The sequence below is a fragment of the Sphaeramia orbicularis genome, chromosome 17 (genome assembly GCF_902148855.1).
Source record: "Sphaeramia orbicularis chromosome 17, fSphaOr1.1, whole genome shotgun sequence".
Lineage (NCBI taxonomy): Eukaryota > Metazoa > Chordata > Actinopteri > Kurtiformes > Apogonidae > Sphaeramia > Sphaeramia orbicularis.
The window spans coordinates 52,888,947-52,909,210 of NC_043973.1; the positions used below are offsets into that span (position 1 = coordinate 52,888,947).

At 37.7% G+C, this 20,264-nt stretch overlaps 1 protein-coding gene across 2 annotated transcripts in view; it reads left to right on the top strand.

The window, feature by feature from the left end:
• Positions 1–18,081, top strand: part of LOC115436896 (solute carrier organic anion transporter family member 5A1-like) — a 53,567-nt gene extending 35,486 nt beyond the window's left edge. For both annotated transcript variants that reach the window (XM_030159867.1, XM_030159868.1), the window contains exons 6-10: positions 6,191–6,389; positions 10,627–10,786; positions 11,284–11,528; positions 12,225–12,289; positions 14,877–18,081. In XM_030159867.1, the coding sequence (XP_030015727.1) occupies positions 6,191–6,389; positions 10,627–10,786; positions 11,284–11,528; positions 12,225–12,289; positions 14,877–15,406 (1,199 nt within the window). In that variant the 3' untranslated portion in view covers positions 15,407–18,081. The remainder of the gene's footprint in view (positions 1–6,190; positions 6,390–10,626; positions 10,787–11,283; positions 11,529–12,224; positions 12,290–14,876) is intronic.
• Positions 18,082–20,264: the final 2,183 nt, after the last annotated feature.

The window sequence follows — 20,264 nt, forward strand, 5'->3', positions numbered from 1 at the left end:
AAATGCTAAAATGTGTCAGTGTGCCTTTTTTACTCACTTGGTAGATGGGTGTAGGAATTTGACATTGTTTGCAATATGCTGATTTTGGTGGCTGGGCCAGAATTTTAAAATTCATGAAATCATGCAAGAATTATCAACGTTTTAATTCTGACCTCTAATACAAACTGTGATAAATAATATGACCTTTTGTAACATGAAGTACAAAGTGTGCATAATACGCTCACACGGATACCGGAAGGTTAATGTGGTTCCAGCTGCACAGACAGGCTGCAGACAGACCAGAGAACTCACAGCGCCCAGGAGTTTAATTTGTGCAGGTTCAGCTCTGCTCTGCCGGGTTTATCCGAGGCCAGAGCTGCAGACCAACACACATTAATAATAAAGAAAGTGCTGGTCTTCAAATGAAGGGGGCACCAGGGACACAGAGCTGCAGCTCCAAGTGCATTATTAGTGCTATTATAGTGTTACTATTCATGTCTCTGTTATCAGGTGTCTGCAGTTCTTGGGGTTGAGAAGATGTCAGGGTTCCTGCTAGGGATGGGAATTGATAACAATTTAATGATTCCAATTCCATTATCAATTTTTCTTTTCGATCTGATTCCCTATCAATTCTCTAGTCAATTCTCATTGGGTGAGGGAATAAAAGATGGGTTTGTTTGCATTAACTGACTTTTATATTTCCATCTGCACAGAAAATATAACAGCATACACAAATAGTAATAACAGATGATGCCAGGCCTGGTTCCAGGTAATCATATATGAGGTGGTAATCAGGAATGTTAAGGGGGCACATGCCGGTGACGGAAGCGGCAATCGGGGGGGGGGGGGGGGGGGTGTCACACCATACGACCGTTCAATAAGAAAGTGAAACTTAAGATGCTTTACTAATTCCTCCATGTCTCCTGCTGTTGTGCACCTCATTTTCCTTTTCCCTACCTTCAGAAACTTTTATTTGAGGGGGCTGGACATTTGGTGCCCCCACCCCAAAATTGGGCCCAGATGACGCCCTGGTGTTTGCTCTGCCGCTAGATTCACAAGCATCACGAAGTAGCGTATCAAACACATGACATTCCTGCTAATGAATTGCATGCTGTTTGGACAAATGTTTCAGGGTCCAAATCAAATCCCTCAAAAACACTTCCACACCACAACCCCCCCTCCACCAAACTGTCCACTGGGCCCAATGCAGCCACACATGTGCTGTTATATGTAGGACTTGTCTATACCACTATACCATGGTAGTAATATAGTGTATTATCATTATATTACAATTAAATACTCATTCATCACACTATTTTTCAGTGAGCACAAACTCAGTCAATTAAATTTACATTAGATTAGATTAGATTAGATTAGATTAGACTAGATTAGATAGAATTTTATTGATCCCTCAGTAAATTAAGGTTCAAGGAGCAGCACAACACTGAATGCACACATATAAGAAATATTACGAGACAAAAGGAAAGAAAATCATGAGAACAATACTTATAAAAAATAGTAGTGAAAAACAGGTAATTGCAGTTAAAAAGCATTAGTGGAAATAAATGATAAAGTAGTTACAAGAATAAGTAATAAAAATAAGAATGACGATGATAATAATAACACTATAATGTGCACTATAGCGGAACAACTAATAATAGTGATTAATAATGAAGTGATGATGGTGATAATAAAAATAATAAATACATTTCCAAAAACACAAATTTAGCACTCTGGAATAAACAATGAACAACATCACACCACAGACACTGCACATTTATGCAACAACTATGAATACACAACAGGTAAACATCACCCACCGCCATCAGCTGATACTGACATAGTTCTAATATTTAGTTACATCTCCCCCTAACCTGAAAGTACCTGGATTCTAACCTGAATCTTTATACCAGGTAAAAAAGCAGGCATTTATATATGTGAGGACGAGTCAAAATCTCAAATATTTACATCACAAGCAGCAGGACTGAAGCAGTGAACTGGTGCATGACAAAAAAAAAAAAAAAAAAAGTTCAAAATGACAAAAGCAGTGAGTCACACACTCACACCTACACCAGAAACTCAGCATAATGTTATTCACATTTGGCACAGTGTGGACACCTTCATTAAACACTCAAACCCACCAACACTTGAATACAACGGCAGCAGATCTGACACTAAAGCAGTGCCGGCTCTTTAAGAACTCTTTGATAGCATCTGAGAAATAAGGTTCTTCAGATGGTGTTTTTCATATGAATACTAATCATATTATTAATACAGTAAAGTCAGTAACACAGGGAGCCAATAGACAGCAATGACACGATCCAATTGACTGGTTCAGTGAAGATACAGGCAATTCAACCAGATTAACATCACTGCGCAGAATAAGACAAGTCACCTTTAGAAATACATTATATGGACAAAAGTATGCGGACACGTTGAATTCAGGTGTTTCTTTTGTAACAGGGGTCTGGGATACAAAACAATAATGACTAATGTCAGAATATAGTTTTATATTGGAATAAATATCATGGCATTGGTTAGTTTGTTAGCTGTTAGTTGGTAAATTCCAAAGACATGCACTGATTGGTTAATTGGTTAATCTAAATTGCCCATAGGTGTGAATGTGGAAGTGATTGTTTGTGTCTATATGTCAGCCCTGTGATGAACTGGCGACATGTCCAGGGTGAACCCTGCCTTCACCCATAGTAGCTGGGATAGTTATAAAACGTAAAAAGTTAAGAAGGAATTAAAATGGGTTTTAGAAATCCACTCGATTTTTGTCCAAATGAATATAAAGATAGCTTTGCAACACCTGGAGGGTTCAAATTCAAACTGTATGAACTGTTAGGGTCCAAATACACAAATAAATGAACCACAGACTAATAAAAGTGGGTTAAGAGAAATATGAGCCCTTTAAGGAAATATAGAATAGATCTTTATTGTCACCATTACAGGAACAATGAAAACACTTAAAAAAGCAAAAAGACTGTGAAAAAATATCACACTATTACTGAAATATAATGGAAATGTACAAAAACTATAAGATAAAATATTAAATGTACATATACTCCAAAAATACTACTAAAATATACAAAAAGCTAACAATACTACAGATAACAAATATGTACAAAATATAAGGATATATACAGGCAGTATAAGAAATGTGCAGTATTGATGTTTCTATCTGAAATCAGTATGAACAGGACATCCAACAGTTGTAGACATGAGGTGTCCCAATATGTTTGTCCATATAGTTTATAACTATCAATATTTATAGGAAAAAAAGAAACACCTGAATTCAATGTGTCCAAATACTTTTGTCCATATAGTGTGTGATTGAGACTATTGGCATTAAAGTGTAGTACATTATTATCCACAACTGCAGGTGAGTCATCAGACGTTTCCATGCAAAAACATCAGATAATAACAGTGTGGTGGTGTTTGTACACATACTACATCACCGGTTTTCCATTTATTTACTCATCTAATTGGAACCAGATGCATCACTGTGTCATTTGTAGGATGTAACTGAAGGAACTTCGTCCTTAAAGACTTTAGTTATCAGTGTTTTTCTGTTGTATAACCGTCTCAGCTGGAGGTGGAGTGGGCTGTGAGGGCTTTGATTAAAGCTGCCACTCAGAAAGGCTTTCATATTATGCCAGCCTCAAGTGAGTGAGAACAAATTTTTCTTTTTTTTTATTGGGGGGGGGGGGGGGGGCGTGGGAGCTTGGGCATGGACCTCTGAAGGTCCTAGGTCCACTGCTGTAAAGGATGAGGAGGAGTGCTGAAGATGAGACAGAGCACCAGAGGACTGCAGTTAATAGTTATTTTTATTATTTATCGGCCACTTATTTGATGATTAGTCAATAATTTTTTTGCAAACATACCAAATTTTATTTATGGAGCAGAATTCATGCCAGGTTGAGTAATAAGGATGCGTTTTTGTCTCACTGGCCAATAGGCCACCAGCGAATTGTGAAGGCATTGTGACCGCCATCGTCTTCTTCGTCATTGTCATCTTCGTCGTCTATGTTAGCAATGTCTTCAAACATTTTATTTGAGGAAACTACTGGTTGGATTAATTGAAAATTTTATATCCATCTTCCTTGAGGTATAGTCTATTAAGTTCGTCTTAGTTTTGAGAAATTGTGATTTTAGACTTCTTGACGAATTTTTGAAATATTAAATTGAATATTCCTTGGGACAATATCTACTCACAGTTTTGAGAAAGTTTTAGTTTTTACAAATTTTGAAATATTAAAAGTGTGCCTTTTTTTATAATGGTCCATATTTTTATGGTTTGATGGTTACAGATATCAATATAGTTCCTATTAATCACTGATAAAAGTCACATATGGACTTTGGTTTAATGAGTGGAGTTCTCCTCCAGTGAAAGTACCGTCCACCTCTATTAGGAGGTTGATCTCCTGCATCAGGACCACAGGACTGTAACACAGAGACCGAACCTATATTGATTATTGATAGAACATAAAGCTAAGATACAGGGACATTGGAACCTTTTTTAATGTTTGTGTGCCAGGGATAACCACAGCCCACCTTAGTACCGTTCCCACCAACATTCCTTGGAACTTTATTTCCAATAATTTATTTACCTGGGTAAAATAATTCCAGGTAATCTGTGTGGTTTGCATTTCCACCTCAAAGATCCAAGACATTTCTTCAAATCAGACTGTTGTTTCCAGTCGCTGACTTGAAGTCCCACTGAATTTCTTTTGAGTGTATTCAGCAAATACATTCAACGAAGTCCAGACTTATTATCCAGAGTGTAGACAGATTATTGGTATTATTGGAGCGTCGTCGTCAAATGGGCATTGTTGTCTATCGGCTGTTTGCAGAAACTCCACATGCCTGGTTTGCGTTCATAAATTTGTGGTTATAGACTTTTGCACAACATCAGTCCATTACATTCTTCTATGTTTGTCATGTTTATTATTTTGTTTGCTTGGGTTTCTGGAGCCTGTTTCCAGCAGATTGTGAGTTGTGTCCATCCGAGTCAGATATTTGTGTCTTAATTATATTGATAATTGTAATTTTTTTAATACAAAGAGCCATTCCTCGGCCTTGAGTTGCTTTTCTTTTGGGTTGTTCCTCCACCCATGTATCAGTTCTTTTGAGGGTGATTTCTCAGGGACGTTTGGATAAAATCTTTAATTCCACTATGATATCAGAACAACACTGTTTTATGGTGAATATTCAACATTCTATTCAGGAACAGAAGGTGAGATTGTGACCATATGTCTTATCAGTTGGAGACTGAAGGCCTCCTGTTCCTCTGGGGGTTCACTGCAAATGCAGTGGTTTTTAGTTCAAAGGTCAATAGGCCATGAGTCATTGTGAAGGCGCTGTGTCCGACGTCGTCTTGGCTAGCAGTTTCTTCAAACATCTTCTCTGACAAAACTACTGGTTGGATTAATTTTAAAATGTATATGTGGCTTCCATTGGACAATGTCTACAAAGGTTGTTCACAGTTGTAAGAAATTTAGATTTTTTTTTTTTTTTTGATGAATTTTTGAAGTATTAAAAATGTACCTTTACTTATAATACACCATATTTTGATGCTTATAACATGTAAATGGTTGCACACATCAGTATATTTACTATTGATCACTGATAGGAAGTCATATATGGACTTTCATTTGGGTCCATCACCTTTGACCTTGAGTGACGTGGAAGGGTCCAACTCAGGGTCACCAATGTCTGGATTTCAAAAATCATCTTCTCTGAAACCACTCATTACTCTTTATTGCCTGTTGTAATGTAATGTAATCTAATTTATTCTAGTATAGATTTAAAGTGTTTTGGCATTGTTTATTCTGCTGGTCAGAGCTGTCTTTAGTTAAATGATGTTTTAAGCTTTTATCTCTAGATCCTTTTGCATCAGATATTGTGCCTCTGGTTTTTCCACTGTCATGTTGTGTTAAACTCAAAGGGACAATTATCCTGTGATGTCTTTAATCATTATCTTTATTGCAATTCTACTCTTATGTAAATATGTATAGTATGTACCCTTTAGGGTTTTTATTACTTAACTGATGTTATTATTATTTTTTATACTGATTATCTTCTCTCGTCTTCTCTCTTCTTTCTCTTGCACTCGATTCTGTTTCTACCTTGACCAGTGAATTTCCTCACTGTGTAACCAAATGACTAAAATCTCATCTAATCTAATATCTGCTTTATTTTCTTTCAGGTGTGATCATCGTGCCCAGTGCTGGCGTTGGCATTGTCCTCGGAGGGTACATCATCAAGAAACTGAAGCTGGGAGCTCGCGAGTCAGCCAAGCTGGCCATGATCTGCAGCGGCGTGTCCCTGCTCTGCTTCTCCACGCTGTTTATCGTCGGCTGTGAGAGCATCAACCTCGGTGGAATCAACATCCCCTACACCACTGGGTGAGGCATTCTGGGAAGTGGAGGGCTGTCATGCACCGCTGCTGACGAGGCCGGGTCTGTCTGGTTTCTGTCTACTCGGAATCAAATATTCAGACACGAGAGTTGTACAGTGAAGTGGAAAAGAGGACGTAGACAGACAGGACTGAAACAGATAGACCATGAAGAAAGAATTAAATAAGCGGTGCCAGGCACAACAAACCCCACCCTTCGCATGGATTGTAGCTTATTTTGACATCGATCCAGCTGATGTCATCATGTCTATGCATGTGCTAATGTCATCATATCAATTGCCTCTATATATGTGCCAAGTTTGAAGTTAATTGAAACAAACTTGATGTTTTTATAGACATTTGAAATTTCGCCCATTATAAGTAAAAGGGAGAAGAACAACGATTTTAAAAATTCATAAAAAATTTGAACTTTGACCTGCTTTTCCCAAAATGTAATCAGATCTATTCTGGATCAGTGGCAATCTATAAACCAAATCTGGCATGACTTCAACCAAAAAGTTTTGCTGCTACAGACATTTGAAATTTCACCCATTATAAGTAAATGGGGTGAAATTTTTTTTTTTTTTAAATATTCATAAAAAATGTAACTTTGACCTACTGTTCCCAAAATGTAGTGACATCTATTTTTGGTCACTGGCAATCTAGAAACCCGATTTGGTATAAATTCAACCAATAGTTTTGCTGCTAGAGTGTTAACAAACAAACAAACTGAACCAAAAATAATACCCCTTGCCTCCCCTTCGGGGGGGCAGGGTAAAAAGAAACACCCACAGAGAGGTTATGAAAGAGGCTGACGATGAGCAGAGAGAAAGAAAGACAGAGCCTTGGTGACCAGTTTAACATTATCTCAGCAGAGTAACCCAGATACTGGAAGGTTAATATTCTCTCAAGTCAGACTTCACTTTCTGATCGGTTTTAAACGGTCAGACATTTGTTCTGCCTCTGCTTTTATCTCTGACTTAACTCTAAAATGTTGTGAGTCATGCACAGATAAGCAGATGCTGAGCAAACACAATGATTAACAAACACCAGCGTGATGGATTAAGTCTGTTATGTTCAAGTACTTTTGGATTTCCAAGACACCAAAAGCAGAGTCTTAGAGGTCAAACATTTTATTTCATTATAACATTAAAGGTTTTTACTTGTCTCAGTCTAAAAGAAATTATTCTGCTGGCCCTCCCACGCTTGGCAAATGAAATTTCCCACAAAATTGTTCCCTTATGGAACACAACCCAAGGTTTTTCATAATCATTGTAAATGGAGGACACTTTACCCTTCAGTCCATGATAGACAGGCGAGGAAAAAACAGAAAAACCAAACAGTCTGTCCACCGTAAAGCGTCTGGTGTCTGGGGTAAGTGCTGATGCTGAACATTTTGTCTTTTGTTGAAATCATATTTCTGATGTCTGCACTGTAGTTTGTAGTTTGTGCTGATACCATGTCTCAAGACCGTTTTTCTAGGGTTGAACTACGTACATACAAATTCTGAAAGAAATCTGATAATGGACTGAAACATTTAAACCAGTTTGATTATCGTATTTCTTATGTGCATGTAAATGTATCAGATGACATTATTACAATCATCTGATGACTCTGTTAGATTTTTAAGGGCAGAACACCAATTTTGGTGTGTGGCGGTCCCCACTGACAAAGATTCTTAATTCTTAATAAATCTTTAGACCAGAGACATAAAAGTTAAATGATTGGTCATTATCAGATACATTTCCCCAAATCTTCTTCCCTGTGGTCAGTATTATCCTCCATGCAGTTTGTTGTCCCAGGAATTAAAGTAGTCTTGGTAGAATTCTTACAACTATCTCCATCTTTGGTTCAGATAGGATTTCCCATCATTCCTAGCAGAGACTAAAGATCCCAGCGGCATCTGATTGGAAGCTTTTATTCAAAGCGCAGGCAGCCGTTCGCTGACTGCAGCGTGGCCTTTTCCCCTGTTAAATCATGTCCCGGCTTGACGGAGTCGGAGGTAGTTTTTATCGGCCCATCTGTGGCCGATGTCAGGGAGGAAGCCAGTGTTCCGATCGGCGCAGAACACGCCAGTGAACGGAGGCGTTTTGTGTTGGACGGAGTGTCCCTGAGAGCGATTACATGGCAACCATGGAAGGAATCCAAGGACAGCTTGGAAAGAGAGGATCTCTGGCCGACTGCCCTGTGTTTTTTCTCTCCTCTGTTTTTATTTCCTCCTCTCAGGTCTGTCTGTCCTGTTCATCCTATTTTCATCTTTTTATTCATATATTTATCTGTTCTCTCTTTTGCTTCTCTTCATGCTCTTTGTCTGCCTCATACTTTTTCTTTCTCATCCCTGTTTCGTCGGTCTTTCTTTTATTTTAGTCCAGTTTTTAGCTCACCAATCAATAGGCCTTGAGTTACTGTGAAGGCATTGTCTCCAGCGCCATCGTCATCTTCGTTATCTTCGTTAGCAATTTCTTCAAACATCTTCTCCAACAAAACTACTGGCCTGATTCATTTAAAATTTTATTTGTAGCTTCCTTGGGACAATGTCTGTCTACAATGTTTGCTCACAGTCTTGAGAAATGTTGAAATTAAAATATTTTTTATGGATTGTTTAAATATTAAAAATTGGCCTTTACTTATAATGGTCCATAGTTTGATGGTTTACAACATGTAATGGTTAAGTATATTTCCTATTGATCACTGTCAGGAAGTCATATATTGACTTTCATTTGGGTCCATGACCTTTGACCTTGAGGGACCTTGAAGGGTCAAATTCAAGGTCGCCAGTGTCAAGACTTCAACAGTCTTCTTCTCTGAAACTGCTGCTTGAATTCATATCAAATTTAATATGTAGCTTCCTTGGGACAATGTCTATAAAGTGTGTTCACAGTTTTGAGAAATTTAGATATTTTATTCATTCATTTTTCTGAACCCGCTTTATCCTCACTAGGGTCACAGGGGTAGATATTTTGATTTTTAACAAATTTTTTAAATATTAGAAATTTGCCTTTACTTCTAATGCTCCGTATTTTGATGACTTGTGACATGTAAATAGTTACAGATATCAATCTAGTTCCTATTGATCACTGATAGAAGTCATATATGGACTTTGGTTGAATGAGTTCAGTGAAAGTCCCGCCCACTTCTATAGTTAGATTGATCTGCATCCAGACCACAGGACTGGAACATAGAGACAGAACCTGACAACCTCACATATTCAACTGGGGATTGATTCAGATAGAACACGACGCGGACTTGCAGGGACACTGGAACTATTTTTTCCTTCTCATCCTCGTTTTGTCAGTTTTTCTATTCTTTTAGTCCAGTTTTTTCTCCTTTCATCTCTGCTTTTCTTACCTTGCCCTTCCTTCTGTCCTTTCTGACCCTCATTCATCATTCTGCTTCTCCTCCGTGCTTCTATAACATCGTCTGCTTATTTTCCTCTTTATCATCCAGTCTTCATTTCCTTCCCTTATTCAGTCTTGCTTTATTTAACTCAATCGATACGCCTGATGCCTGATAAACCAGATCAGCTTTTCTTCCTTTTGTTAATATTAGGTTTCATCCTTGCTCTGAGTGGATGTCTGTTGGTTTATTCGACGCTTTATATAAAGTCTGCTCAGGTTTTATTTTAGTAGATTAGTTTGTTCATCCACATGGTCTTTACAGAGTTTGGTGAACTTATTTGACATTATATCCACAGGTGCTCTTTCCCAATTAATACATAATCAACTCCACACAGTCCTTTAGTTGACTGCAGTTGTTTTCTTTGAAGATTTAACTGAAATGCTATATTTCCACATCATTTTCCATCATTTAAGATTCCATTGGTTATCTCTTGGACCGCATCTTTGCCTCTTAGGCCTTCACTTCAATTGATATGTGTCATTATCTTTTCCATTTATTGGTGTTTTTGTCAAAGCAGGTTTGTTCAGTCTATCTTGCCAACAGAAATGTCATTTTTATCTGTGCTCCAGTGTCTAATGCAAGTAAATCTGAGTTGTACAGTAGTGGCCAAAAGTTTTGTGAATTATTCTTATTTTCTGATGTATTGGTGTTTTATTCATATTTTTTCACTGACTGGAGTAGCACTCCTAATTTCATTGCACACACGATGACATTAAAGGCTATTCTGACTCTGATTCTGAACTAATCCTATGTTCCAGTTGTGATTTTTTTGGTTTATTCCTCTTCTTGTTTTTCATTTAACATTGATGTACAGCTCCAGTAACAGAAACCCATGTGTGTCTCCACAGACCTACACTCACCATGACCCAGAGGAACCTGACTGGAGGTTGTAACGTGAACTGTGGATGTAAAATCCACGAGTACGCCCCCGTCTGCGGCTCTGACGGCATCACCTACTTCAACCCCTGCCTCGCCGGCTGCAGCAGCGTCGCCAATGACAGCAACGGGGTGAGTAATTGGTGAAGAAACAAAAAATCCACACAGGAAGTGGAAGAAATCAGGGGCCTGGTTGAACAGCCCAGACCTGAACCTCATGGAAAACTGTGTTTTAGCCTCAAAATGCAAACGTGGCATGAAAACACATTGGTCATTTTGAACCCAGTCATAGTAGAGTTGAGGGTCCAGATACTTGTGCATCTAAGGGTTAAAGTTTAGACTGTATCTATGAAGACATCACATTGTACTTTGGGAAAATATTCTTGTCTAGAAAATATGAAACATTACAAATAATTGTTGAAATAATAAGTCATTTAACAATTGGAATTCTTGGTAGTTGCTGCTCGAATTTTGAGATTCCTGTGTTTTTATAAAATCTAATACATTCTCAAGAATTAATATTTTTATTGATATAAATAATCAAACAAAATCCTCCACTTTTTGCTGAAACAGGAGTAAAGTTGCCCTTCTCACCCCCCTCACCAATCATGTGTTTTATTTCGCTGCAGATTCGTAACTACTCTGACTGCGCCTGCGTCCAGAGCCGACAGGTCATCACGCCGTCGTCCAGCGGTCAGGGCAGCAACCAGCTCCAGCTGGTCATCGTCAAGACCTACCTGAACGAAAACGGCTACGCGGTGTCGGGGAAATGCGACCGTACCTGCAGCACCCTCATCCCCTTCCTCATCTTCCTCTTCATTGTCACCCTCATCACTGCCTGCGCTCAGCCCTCCGCCATCATCGTCACCCTCAGGTACGGCGCAGACATTTATGGCTTTTACTTACTGGGCAGAAAACGCTGATCATTTTTACAGTATTTCAGGAGTTTTATCCAGGTGATTTTTATAATTGATTATTAATTAAATTAATTATATCTTAAATAAATAAACAAAAATTATTGTTTTAAAATAAGAACCTGGAACATGGACACAGGATGATCTAGACAAACAAAATTGTTTCAGCACATGTAAAATAGCTGAAAGTTTACTTCTAGAAACTCATAATGTTATATTATGCAAATTTACAGTTGTTTTTCATAATAAATATAATAAATTCAAGTCAATTTTTTATTTTTGATATAACACACTGTTTTAAGCATTTATTACCTATAATAATGATAATTAATGATCAGATATTGAAAGTTAAGTTCCTCCTGGAAAATTGTGCATAAGAATTGGCAAAAAAAAAAAGATATTTTGTAACACTTTTATTATATGTAATATATTGGTAGTCTTAAAAGGGTTAATACAACTAAAGAGATGTGGTCAAATGTAATGTAATGGTTAACTTTTCTGTTTGGTTTGAGTGGTCGGTTATATGTATATTTGCTGGTAAACAGATTTTTATTGTTCCTGTAACAATGACAAATTTCTATTCTATTCTAAATATGTGGTTTTATTACTATTATGATATTTCTAAGTCTGTGTTTTTGGTGTGTTTTGTGCTGCAGGTCTGTGGCTGAACAGGAAAGGCCGTTTGCGTTAGGAATGCAGTTTGTTCTCCTCAGGACTCTCGGTGAGTACAACCACAACAGAAGAATTTTTGTTACTATTCTCTCAAACTGGTCACGTATGATTTCAGTTTTCAGTGTCTTTACTGGGTTAATTCAAGGCTAGAACCAAAAGTGGTTTTATCAGCAGTCTTATCCGCAGAAGCCATCTGAGAGCATCAGCTTAAATGCATTGATTGTAAATGCACCGTCCAGTCTGGAACTGCTGACCGACGGGCTGATTTAGCGTTAGGAAATGAGATGTTGTCTATTTAATGCCCAGCAGCCCCTGAATAAGGAGTAAAGAGGAAAACTCCATTTGATGGATGAGACGCTCAGAAAGCTGCTGTCAGGGTGAATTAGTCAGAAAGCAGTTACAAACATGGAAGCATTTAGAAAGACGTCAGGTTTCTAACCAGGCACAGAATAAAATAAACCAGTCTTTTGACATCATATGAAGTGTAGGTTTCATTTCAGCTGTTTGTCTGTCAGGAAACACACATTTAGTTGTACTTTATCTCAAAAAACTTCCTCTTAAAAGACTGGATAAAACTATGATTGAAAAGATGACTCCTGCGATCATCAGAGGGGCCGTGTGTCAGAAAATCAGACATCCTGTTTCCGGGTTCGTACGGGTGCTTGAAATCCTTGAAAATACTTGAATTTCAGTGTTGTGTATTCAAGGTCTGAAAAGTGCTTGAATTTCAGTTTAAGTGCTTGAAAGTGCTTGCAATTACGTGATTAATTTATTTTTAATATTAATTTAAGCCAAAGCTACGTTACAGAGAGGTGATACATTTAGAAAAATCTAACTTAGAGTCAGAAAACAAAACTCCAGGTGTTCTCAGGTCGACTCCAGGTACATTTTATATATATATATATATATATATATATATATATATATATATATATATATATATATATATAGAGAGAGAGAGAGAGAGAGAGAGAGAGAGAGAGAGAGAGAGAGAGAGAGAGAGAGAGAGAGAGAGAGAGAGAGAGAGAGAGAGAGAGAGAGAGAGAGAGAGAGAGAGAGAGAGAGAGAGAGAGAGAGAGAGAGAGAGAGAGAGAGAGAGAGAGAGAGAGAGAGTGTTATGTTTTGTACATATTTCTTATCTGTAATACAGAGCTGGCACACTTCATCTTTGTCTCTGTGCGTGTGTCTAAAGAACACCAAGTAGGTTCCCTTTTTTTGGATAAAGCTTTGTGTTCTCTTTAAATTAATATGACTTTGTGCTATTATGAAACATAATTGTAGATGTTTATAGCTAAATAGAATGTACGCTGGGATTAAAAAGTGACAAAAATAATCGTGAGTGTATGTATTCCTCTAGATATGTATTTTACCCCAGCGATAAAGGGCTGCGGTGGAAAAATTTGAAAAAGACCCTTAAAAGTGCTTGAATTTGACCTTGAAAACTGTGTATGAACCCTGTTGTTAATACCAGTCTATATACATGTACGCTGTACTTAGAATATTTTACAGCTTTACCTGTGTCAGATGATCCTTTCCAACTGGGAACTGAAGGTGTTATATCACTGTCTTCAAAGCCTCCCAACACGTTCAACAAGAACAGAACACTGACCTCAGATCAGTTCAATGTGTTCATGTCCAATAAAACATGTATTGTTTATATACATGTTTTGGGGGTACCTTTATTTTAATTTGTGTTTATAATATGAAAAATGGGACTTTAATCCACAATCATTTCACAGTATATTTATGCTAAATGATCCCAAATAATCTGAACTAAGATTTGATGTCACAGAACATTGATGAATCTTGACTTGTGTGTATGTTCAGCACCTCTGAGTTAAAATGACTGTTTATAACAACAGACACTTTAAAGAAAGATATTACTAATTTGATAGCATCAGTTTTAATAATTTCTGATCACCATTTTATCATGTTATAATGAAGATGATAAATGCCTGTGTGCATGTTTTTGTACCGCTCCTTCGTCTTAAAGTGATATGCTAATTGTGATTAGCGCAATAGCAGTATTAGCAAAGAATGCTACTGAGCGCTAATTGTTTGTTTTATTGCTACATAATCATGCAGCGACAGACTCTTTTGTTTGGTCTAAGTGAAAGAATCAAACTGTCAAGAGTAGAAACTTAATTTTATCTTATTCTTATTTAATAGGTTTATTTAACAGGGACATTGTACATTAATTCACATTGGTGTAAATGCACCAGAGTTGAGCTCAGTGTCTGTTTTTCATGTGCAGTCCCTGGACAGAGGTTACATTTTCGCCCTAAGACGTAGCACAAGGTTATAAATATGCAATTTAAAAATAAAAATAAATGTAAAACACAAGACAAATATTTTGTAGTTTGGCTGCTCAGAGCTAAGTCGTCTCTCTGTCTCTTTTATTTATTTACATGTTTCTCTGTTCTTTCCTCTCTTTGCCTTTTGTTTTTTTACTTTATTGCATCTTGTTTTTTCTCTCTTCTTCTCATGTCTTTTCCAATTCTATTCCTAACATTTACACTTGAAATATTTGTTTTTTCTTTTGTCACACCTCACCCCATACTTTTTGTCACCCTCCCCCTTTTTATTTTTATTTGTATTTTTTTCCCATCCTCCTCCTCTTTCTTCCCTTTCCTCAGCCTACATCCCGACACCCATTTACTTCGGCGCCGTCATCGACACCACCTGCATGTTGTGGCAGCAGGACTGCGGCGTCCACGGCTCGTGTTGGGAGTATGATGTCACCTCCCTCCGCTTCGTCTACTTCGGCCTCGCTGCCAGCCTCAAGTTCCTCGGCTTCCTCTTCATCTTCCTCACCTGGTACTCCATCAAGTACAAGGAGGAGAGGGTGGAGCGCTGGCTAAAACGCCACCTGTCGCCCGTCGACACCGTGGGCAGCCTCGTGTGCCACCCAGGGGGTCACAAAGGCCACGCCCGCACCCGCTCCTGCCCCGTTAACATCCCTCGCAGCGACCCCAACGCTCTGCCCGCTAATGCCCCGCCGCGAGCGGGTGCTCTCAACCGTGGAGTCAGCACCCAAAGTTGCCCTGGCAACGAGCTAAAAGCAATAACTCCACCCCCTGCCGCCGCCCCACCGTCGCCTGCTCCTGCTCCTGCTCCTGCTCCTGCGCCGGCCCATTCGCTGGAACACGTCTCAGTCCGAGTCTGAGTTTTTTTAGGAGGCGGGTTCTGAAATCCAGTCAGCTGTGGGCGTGGCCATTTCATGGAGGTCCTGCTCATCTCTGATTGGCTGATGAAGAGGCTTTGAACTTGTGACTGAACCTGGAGCCGCCTGGACTCAGTTTGGGTCAGAGAGACGTTGGAAAACGTTGGAAACAGACATTTGTTTTTGTGGCTGCCATGGGCGGACAAAGGCTCGGCTTCCCTGCTTTGGATGCAGAAGAGTTCATCGCACATAAACCCCTCCCCCTCACCTTCACCTTGGCAACATGTGCCTTCTGTCACGACGACCCTCACATGTACAAACAAACACAGCGGGACTCACAGCGACAGAATAAACTCACCTGAACGGATACCTCAGCTTCCCCATCACCTCACGTTTCTTTGCTTCTTCATTTTCATTCGTTTGTGTTTTTATTTCTTCACCTGAATTGGACTGAATCTGTTTTCCGGATCCTGCATCTCTGGTGGAGTAAAAACATTTGAACAAAACCCTGTGGAAATGTGACACACTGCGATTAAGTGTTCAGAACTGGAAACCGATGGCATGGTGCTATGTGAAAAAAAAACAAAACTATATAAAGCGTCCATTTTTTTTGTTCGTTTTTTTTCTTTTAAACACTTGAAAAGAACCCAACTTGACAATAGGTCACTGGGCTAAGCAGCTTGGCACGCACAGAATGCATTCCTGTCCAATCCAAGGCCTTTTGTTGCTCCCCTGACACAACGACGTGTAGTATTACCACTGGAAGTCGGACTGTTTGGCTTTTGCCAGCTCCATACAATGCATCCATACATCCAGAGCCATTTTCCCTTCGACTGGCACCCTGATAAGTGGTTTAACCTGAAAAGATCAGGACTGGCATTATTCTCTTGACCACATTCCTGGTTGCACGAGTCACCAGGGATCTTCCACATGCAAGGAAAACCAGTGTTGGGACTGAACACCAGGCTGAATGACAGAAACATCTGATCCTTTCCCAACAGAAAAACCCACCTACACATTTGTACCGAACACGTAGGCAGATAGTCGACCGTCATTTCAGGGTGTTAGTCTCGTCGCCTGTTCTTCATCAGCTCAGAATTGAAAGCCACAGGTGACCTCTGACATACTGTGTAGGTGTAGGTTCATTTCCAAGCAGCACTCCCAGTGATTTATGGGTAATGATGTTCATTTCTGAAAGTATAGGATGTGCAGTTTTCCACTCCGCTTGAGTTTCCGAGTTGTGCAAAATGTAAAACTTAGTAAAAACTCAGAGAAATTGTAGAAAAAGACTACTGCTCTTGCTCAGGCTGCACCATAGAGTTATTTTCGATTATCTGAATAATTATTAGACTAATCAATGCAGAAAAAAATGAAATGTATACAACTTTCTGAGCCAAATGTGAGGTTGTCAGCTCAAGATTTTGATTTTACAGAGGTGAACACCAGAAAAAAAAAAAGATTTAAGAGTCTTGACTGATCACTTATCCAGCTCTTTTACTTGATTAATTATCACAGTTGTTTCCACACCGATGGTTATTAATGTTCAGACTTTGGCAAATCATCTCATTCTGCGGTTTTCTCACCAAACCATGTTTATCCTTCAAAAAAAAAAAAAAAAAATCTGGTTCAATATGAGGCTTGAAATTATATTACATCAAATATCAGAGATGAAATTAAGGTTTAGAAATAAAGATTTTAAATATTATAACTTTGTAGCTACACAAATCAACTTTTTGGTGTCTATGTTTTAAGAAGAAAATGTAAAATGCAGCTTTACAATCAGGAAAAAAAGTCTGTGTTTTTACAAATGACTTAAAACAAGCTCATGTGAAAAATGATTCCTTACAAACAAGACATTTAGGCTTTAGCAACAGATAAAAAAAGACTAATCTGACTGTTTTTTGGGTGACGGAAACCTTAAATTATAATTTAAAGAAACACAGAGATAATAGTTCATCAAAAAACAAAAATAGAGACGAGCAACCACTGTGTTCAGGGTTTAAAAACACATTAGTCCAACAAATTTCAGATGATATTAAGCTCTGTAAAATGGGAAACCTCATGAGTAGTATTAAAACAGGACTCTGATGCTGGGATTAGATTGTCACTAGTCTCTTTTTATTTATTTTTTTTCTGCCTAAATGAAACACGGCAACTTTTATCTGTTCAATGATGCTGTCTTCAGTTGTCCTCTGGGGACACCTGGTGGATAGAGCGAGAATTGCAGGCAGATTGTCTTCAAGAAAGCAATAATTAATAATTTTTATCAGGAAAAATGAAGTGTAGTAATGTGCTTATAAGCAGAGTACACAGTAGAGATGGTGTCAAACAGTATGTGATCAGTAGTTTTACATTTGAGACTTTTCTAATGAAGATCACTGCAATTGAGGCTGCGCTGTTGTTTGTTTTACTCTTTTAGTTAGTAAAAATAAAAGAAGAAGCAAATTGACAGATTTGAAAGGCTTGAATGATTAACAGTCAGACCTTTTTAACTAATGTATTAATCTTTTAATTTATGTCAGCACTAGATTTCATTACAAACCAACAAAATAAGTTAATGGACAGTTGAAGCTCCGTGTTTTCATCATTTTCGCTGATGTCGTCTCACCAGACCATGTTCATCTTAAAGATCTCTTGTTATTTAGGCCTGAAAATATCTTGTGGAAAAAAAAAAACAAAATAAAAAAACCTCACCAGACAACAAAATTAAAAAAACAACAACTTTGAAGCTCATATAATCAAATAATTTTCTTTGTTTCATACTTAACAGTTTATATAATTGGTTTATTTTCTGAATCCCGTAATATTCAGTCTCAAAAACATGACATGAACAATAAGTCAATGATGTTATATTAATATTAGAGCCAGTGAGAGTTGGCAATAAATGCAATAAATGTAATAATATGTTTGAACACAGGGGTGTCAAAGTCATTTTAGTTCAGGTTCCACATACAGCTGAATATGACCTCAAGTGGGTCAAACCAGTAAAATAATAATATAATAACCTATAAATAATGACAACTGCAAACTTTTCTCTATGTTTTAGGGTGAAAAAAGTAACATTACATTATGAAAATGTTTATATCTACAAACAGCCCTTTAAAACACTGCAAATAACATGAACAAATGTGAACAACCTGAAATTTAAGAAAATTAAGTGCAGTTTTAACAATATTATGCCCCAACTTAATATTTACACACGTATTTTACAACTTAAACACAGTGGATCTACAAATAGACAAAATATTTAACAGGCAGAATATTATTAAAATTGCACTTCTGTCAAGACATTTCAGGTTGTTCAAATTTGATCAGATTATTCACATTTTTTGTGAAGGGATTGTTTGCAAATGCAAATTTTTCACACTTACACAGAAATGTTTCTAGTTGTCATTATTTATAGGTTATTCTGTTATTATTGTACTAGTTTGATCCACTTTAGATCATATTGGTCTGTATGTGGAAACTGAAATTAAATGATTGTTAATATCTTCAGTGTAATTTTTGCATTTCACAAATCCATCCCACAGGCCAGGATTGGACCCTTTGGCGGGCCGACTTTGGCCCATGGATCATATGTTTGACACCCCTGCTTCAACAGTTATCCTGTAACAAGGCTATAAAGTCAATGACTCATCTGCCTTTTCCCCAAGAAACTGTTGTGTCTAAAACTCATCACAAAAAGAGAAAAATGCTCGAGTCATGTCTTACATTTCAGTCCCAAGGCAAGTTTATTTGTATGACACATTTCATGTACAGGACAAGTCAAAGTGCTTTACATGACACATAAAAGCATCACAGGAGAGGCATAAAAATACATTTAAGATGAGTCAAAGTTCAAATAAAAGACATTAAATTATATTAAAAACATTAAAATTAAAACTGACATTAAAATCATCAGCGATAAACTGTGATTTTAAAAGCTACATATCATGGTTTCTAAAAGGTGAATGAGATAAAGACATATGATCAAAGTATTATTATATATCCAGTATTTTGGCAGAATATTTACTCATCTAAATTAATTTAATTTTCTGTAACTGCACATTGAAAAACTCATGTTTGTTGTTTTATACAACTTCCTGCAAAAGGTTTAACTTGGACGATTCAGCATTGTTTATATTTTCAGGATTTCACAAATTATACTTATTTTTTTTAGGAGAAAAAGTCTCAAATGTAAAGTATAATGTAATGGTAAAATATGAGGGAGGTTTTGATTTTGATACAGAATGTGGACGAAGCTGCAGATACCGATTAGAGCTCAGTTTCTGATGCACATCCGTGTTTTTGTGGTTTCTAGAGTAACATTTACGGTGATAAATGAGTTGTAGAGGACAGTAATGTACCTGTTTCTATTGATGTTGGAGAAAAAAGTCTGTTTAGGATAAATGAAGGGGGGGTTAGTCAGTGACCACCACAGAAGAAGAAAACGGGACACGTTTCAGACCATAGACTAGAATAGAAACCCACAACATTCCATTTTCACATAACGACAAACAAATCAAACTCCTGTGTGCGGTGTTAGTGAAGCACGAAATGCTTCGACTCATGTTTCAGCTGCTGTTTCTGTTCCTGTTTTCACATCGTTTACGACAAAAAAGAAAAAAAAAAAAAAAATCATGAATGGTGAAATGCTGAGACCACCTCCTGGAAACAAACTGCTTCATCTTCATTTGTGCAGAGACGTGTATAATAATGCTGCCTTCATGTGCTGTTGAAAGTTTGTAGTTTTCCACTTGTGAAATTTGTGAAATTACAAGTGCGTTGACTTCAAGTGCTTTTGTTGTGGTAGCGAAATGAAAAATGGCTGACGCACAATTTATCGTGATCTGCTACTTTTTTTTTTTTTTTTTGGCAAATT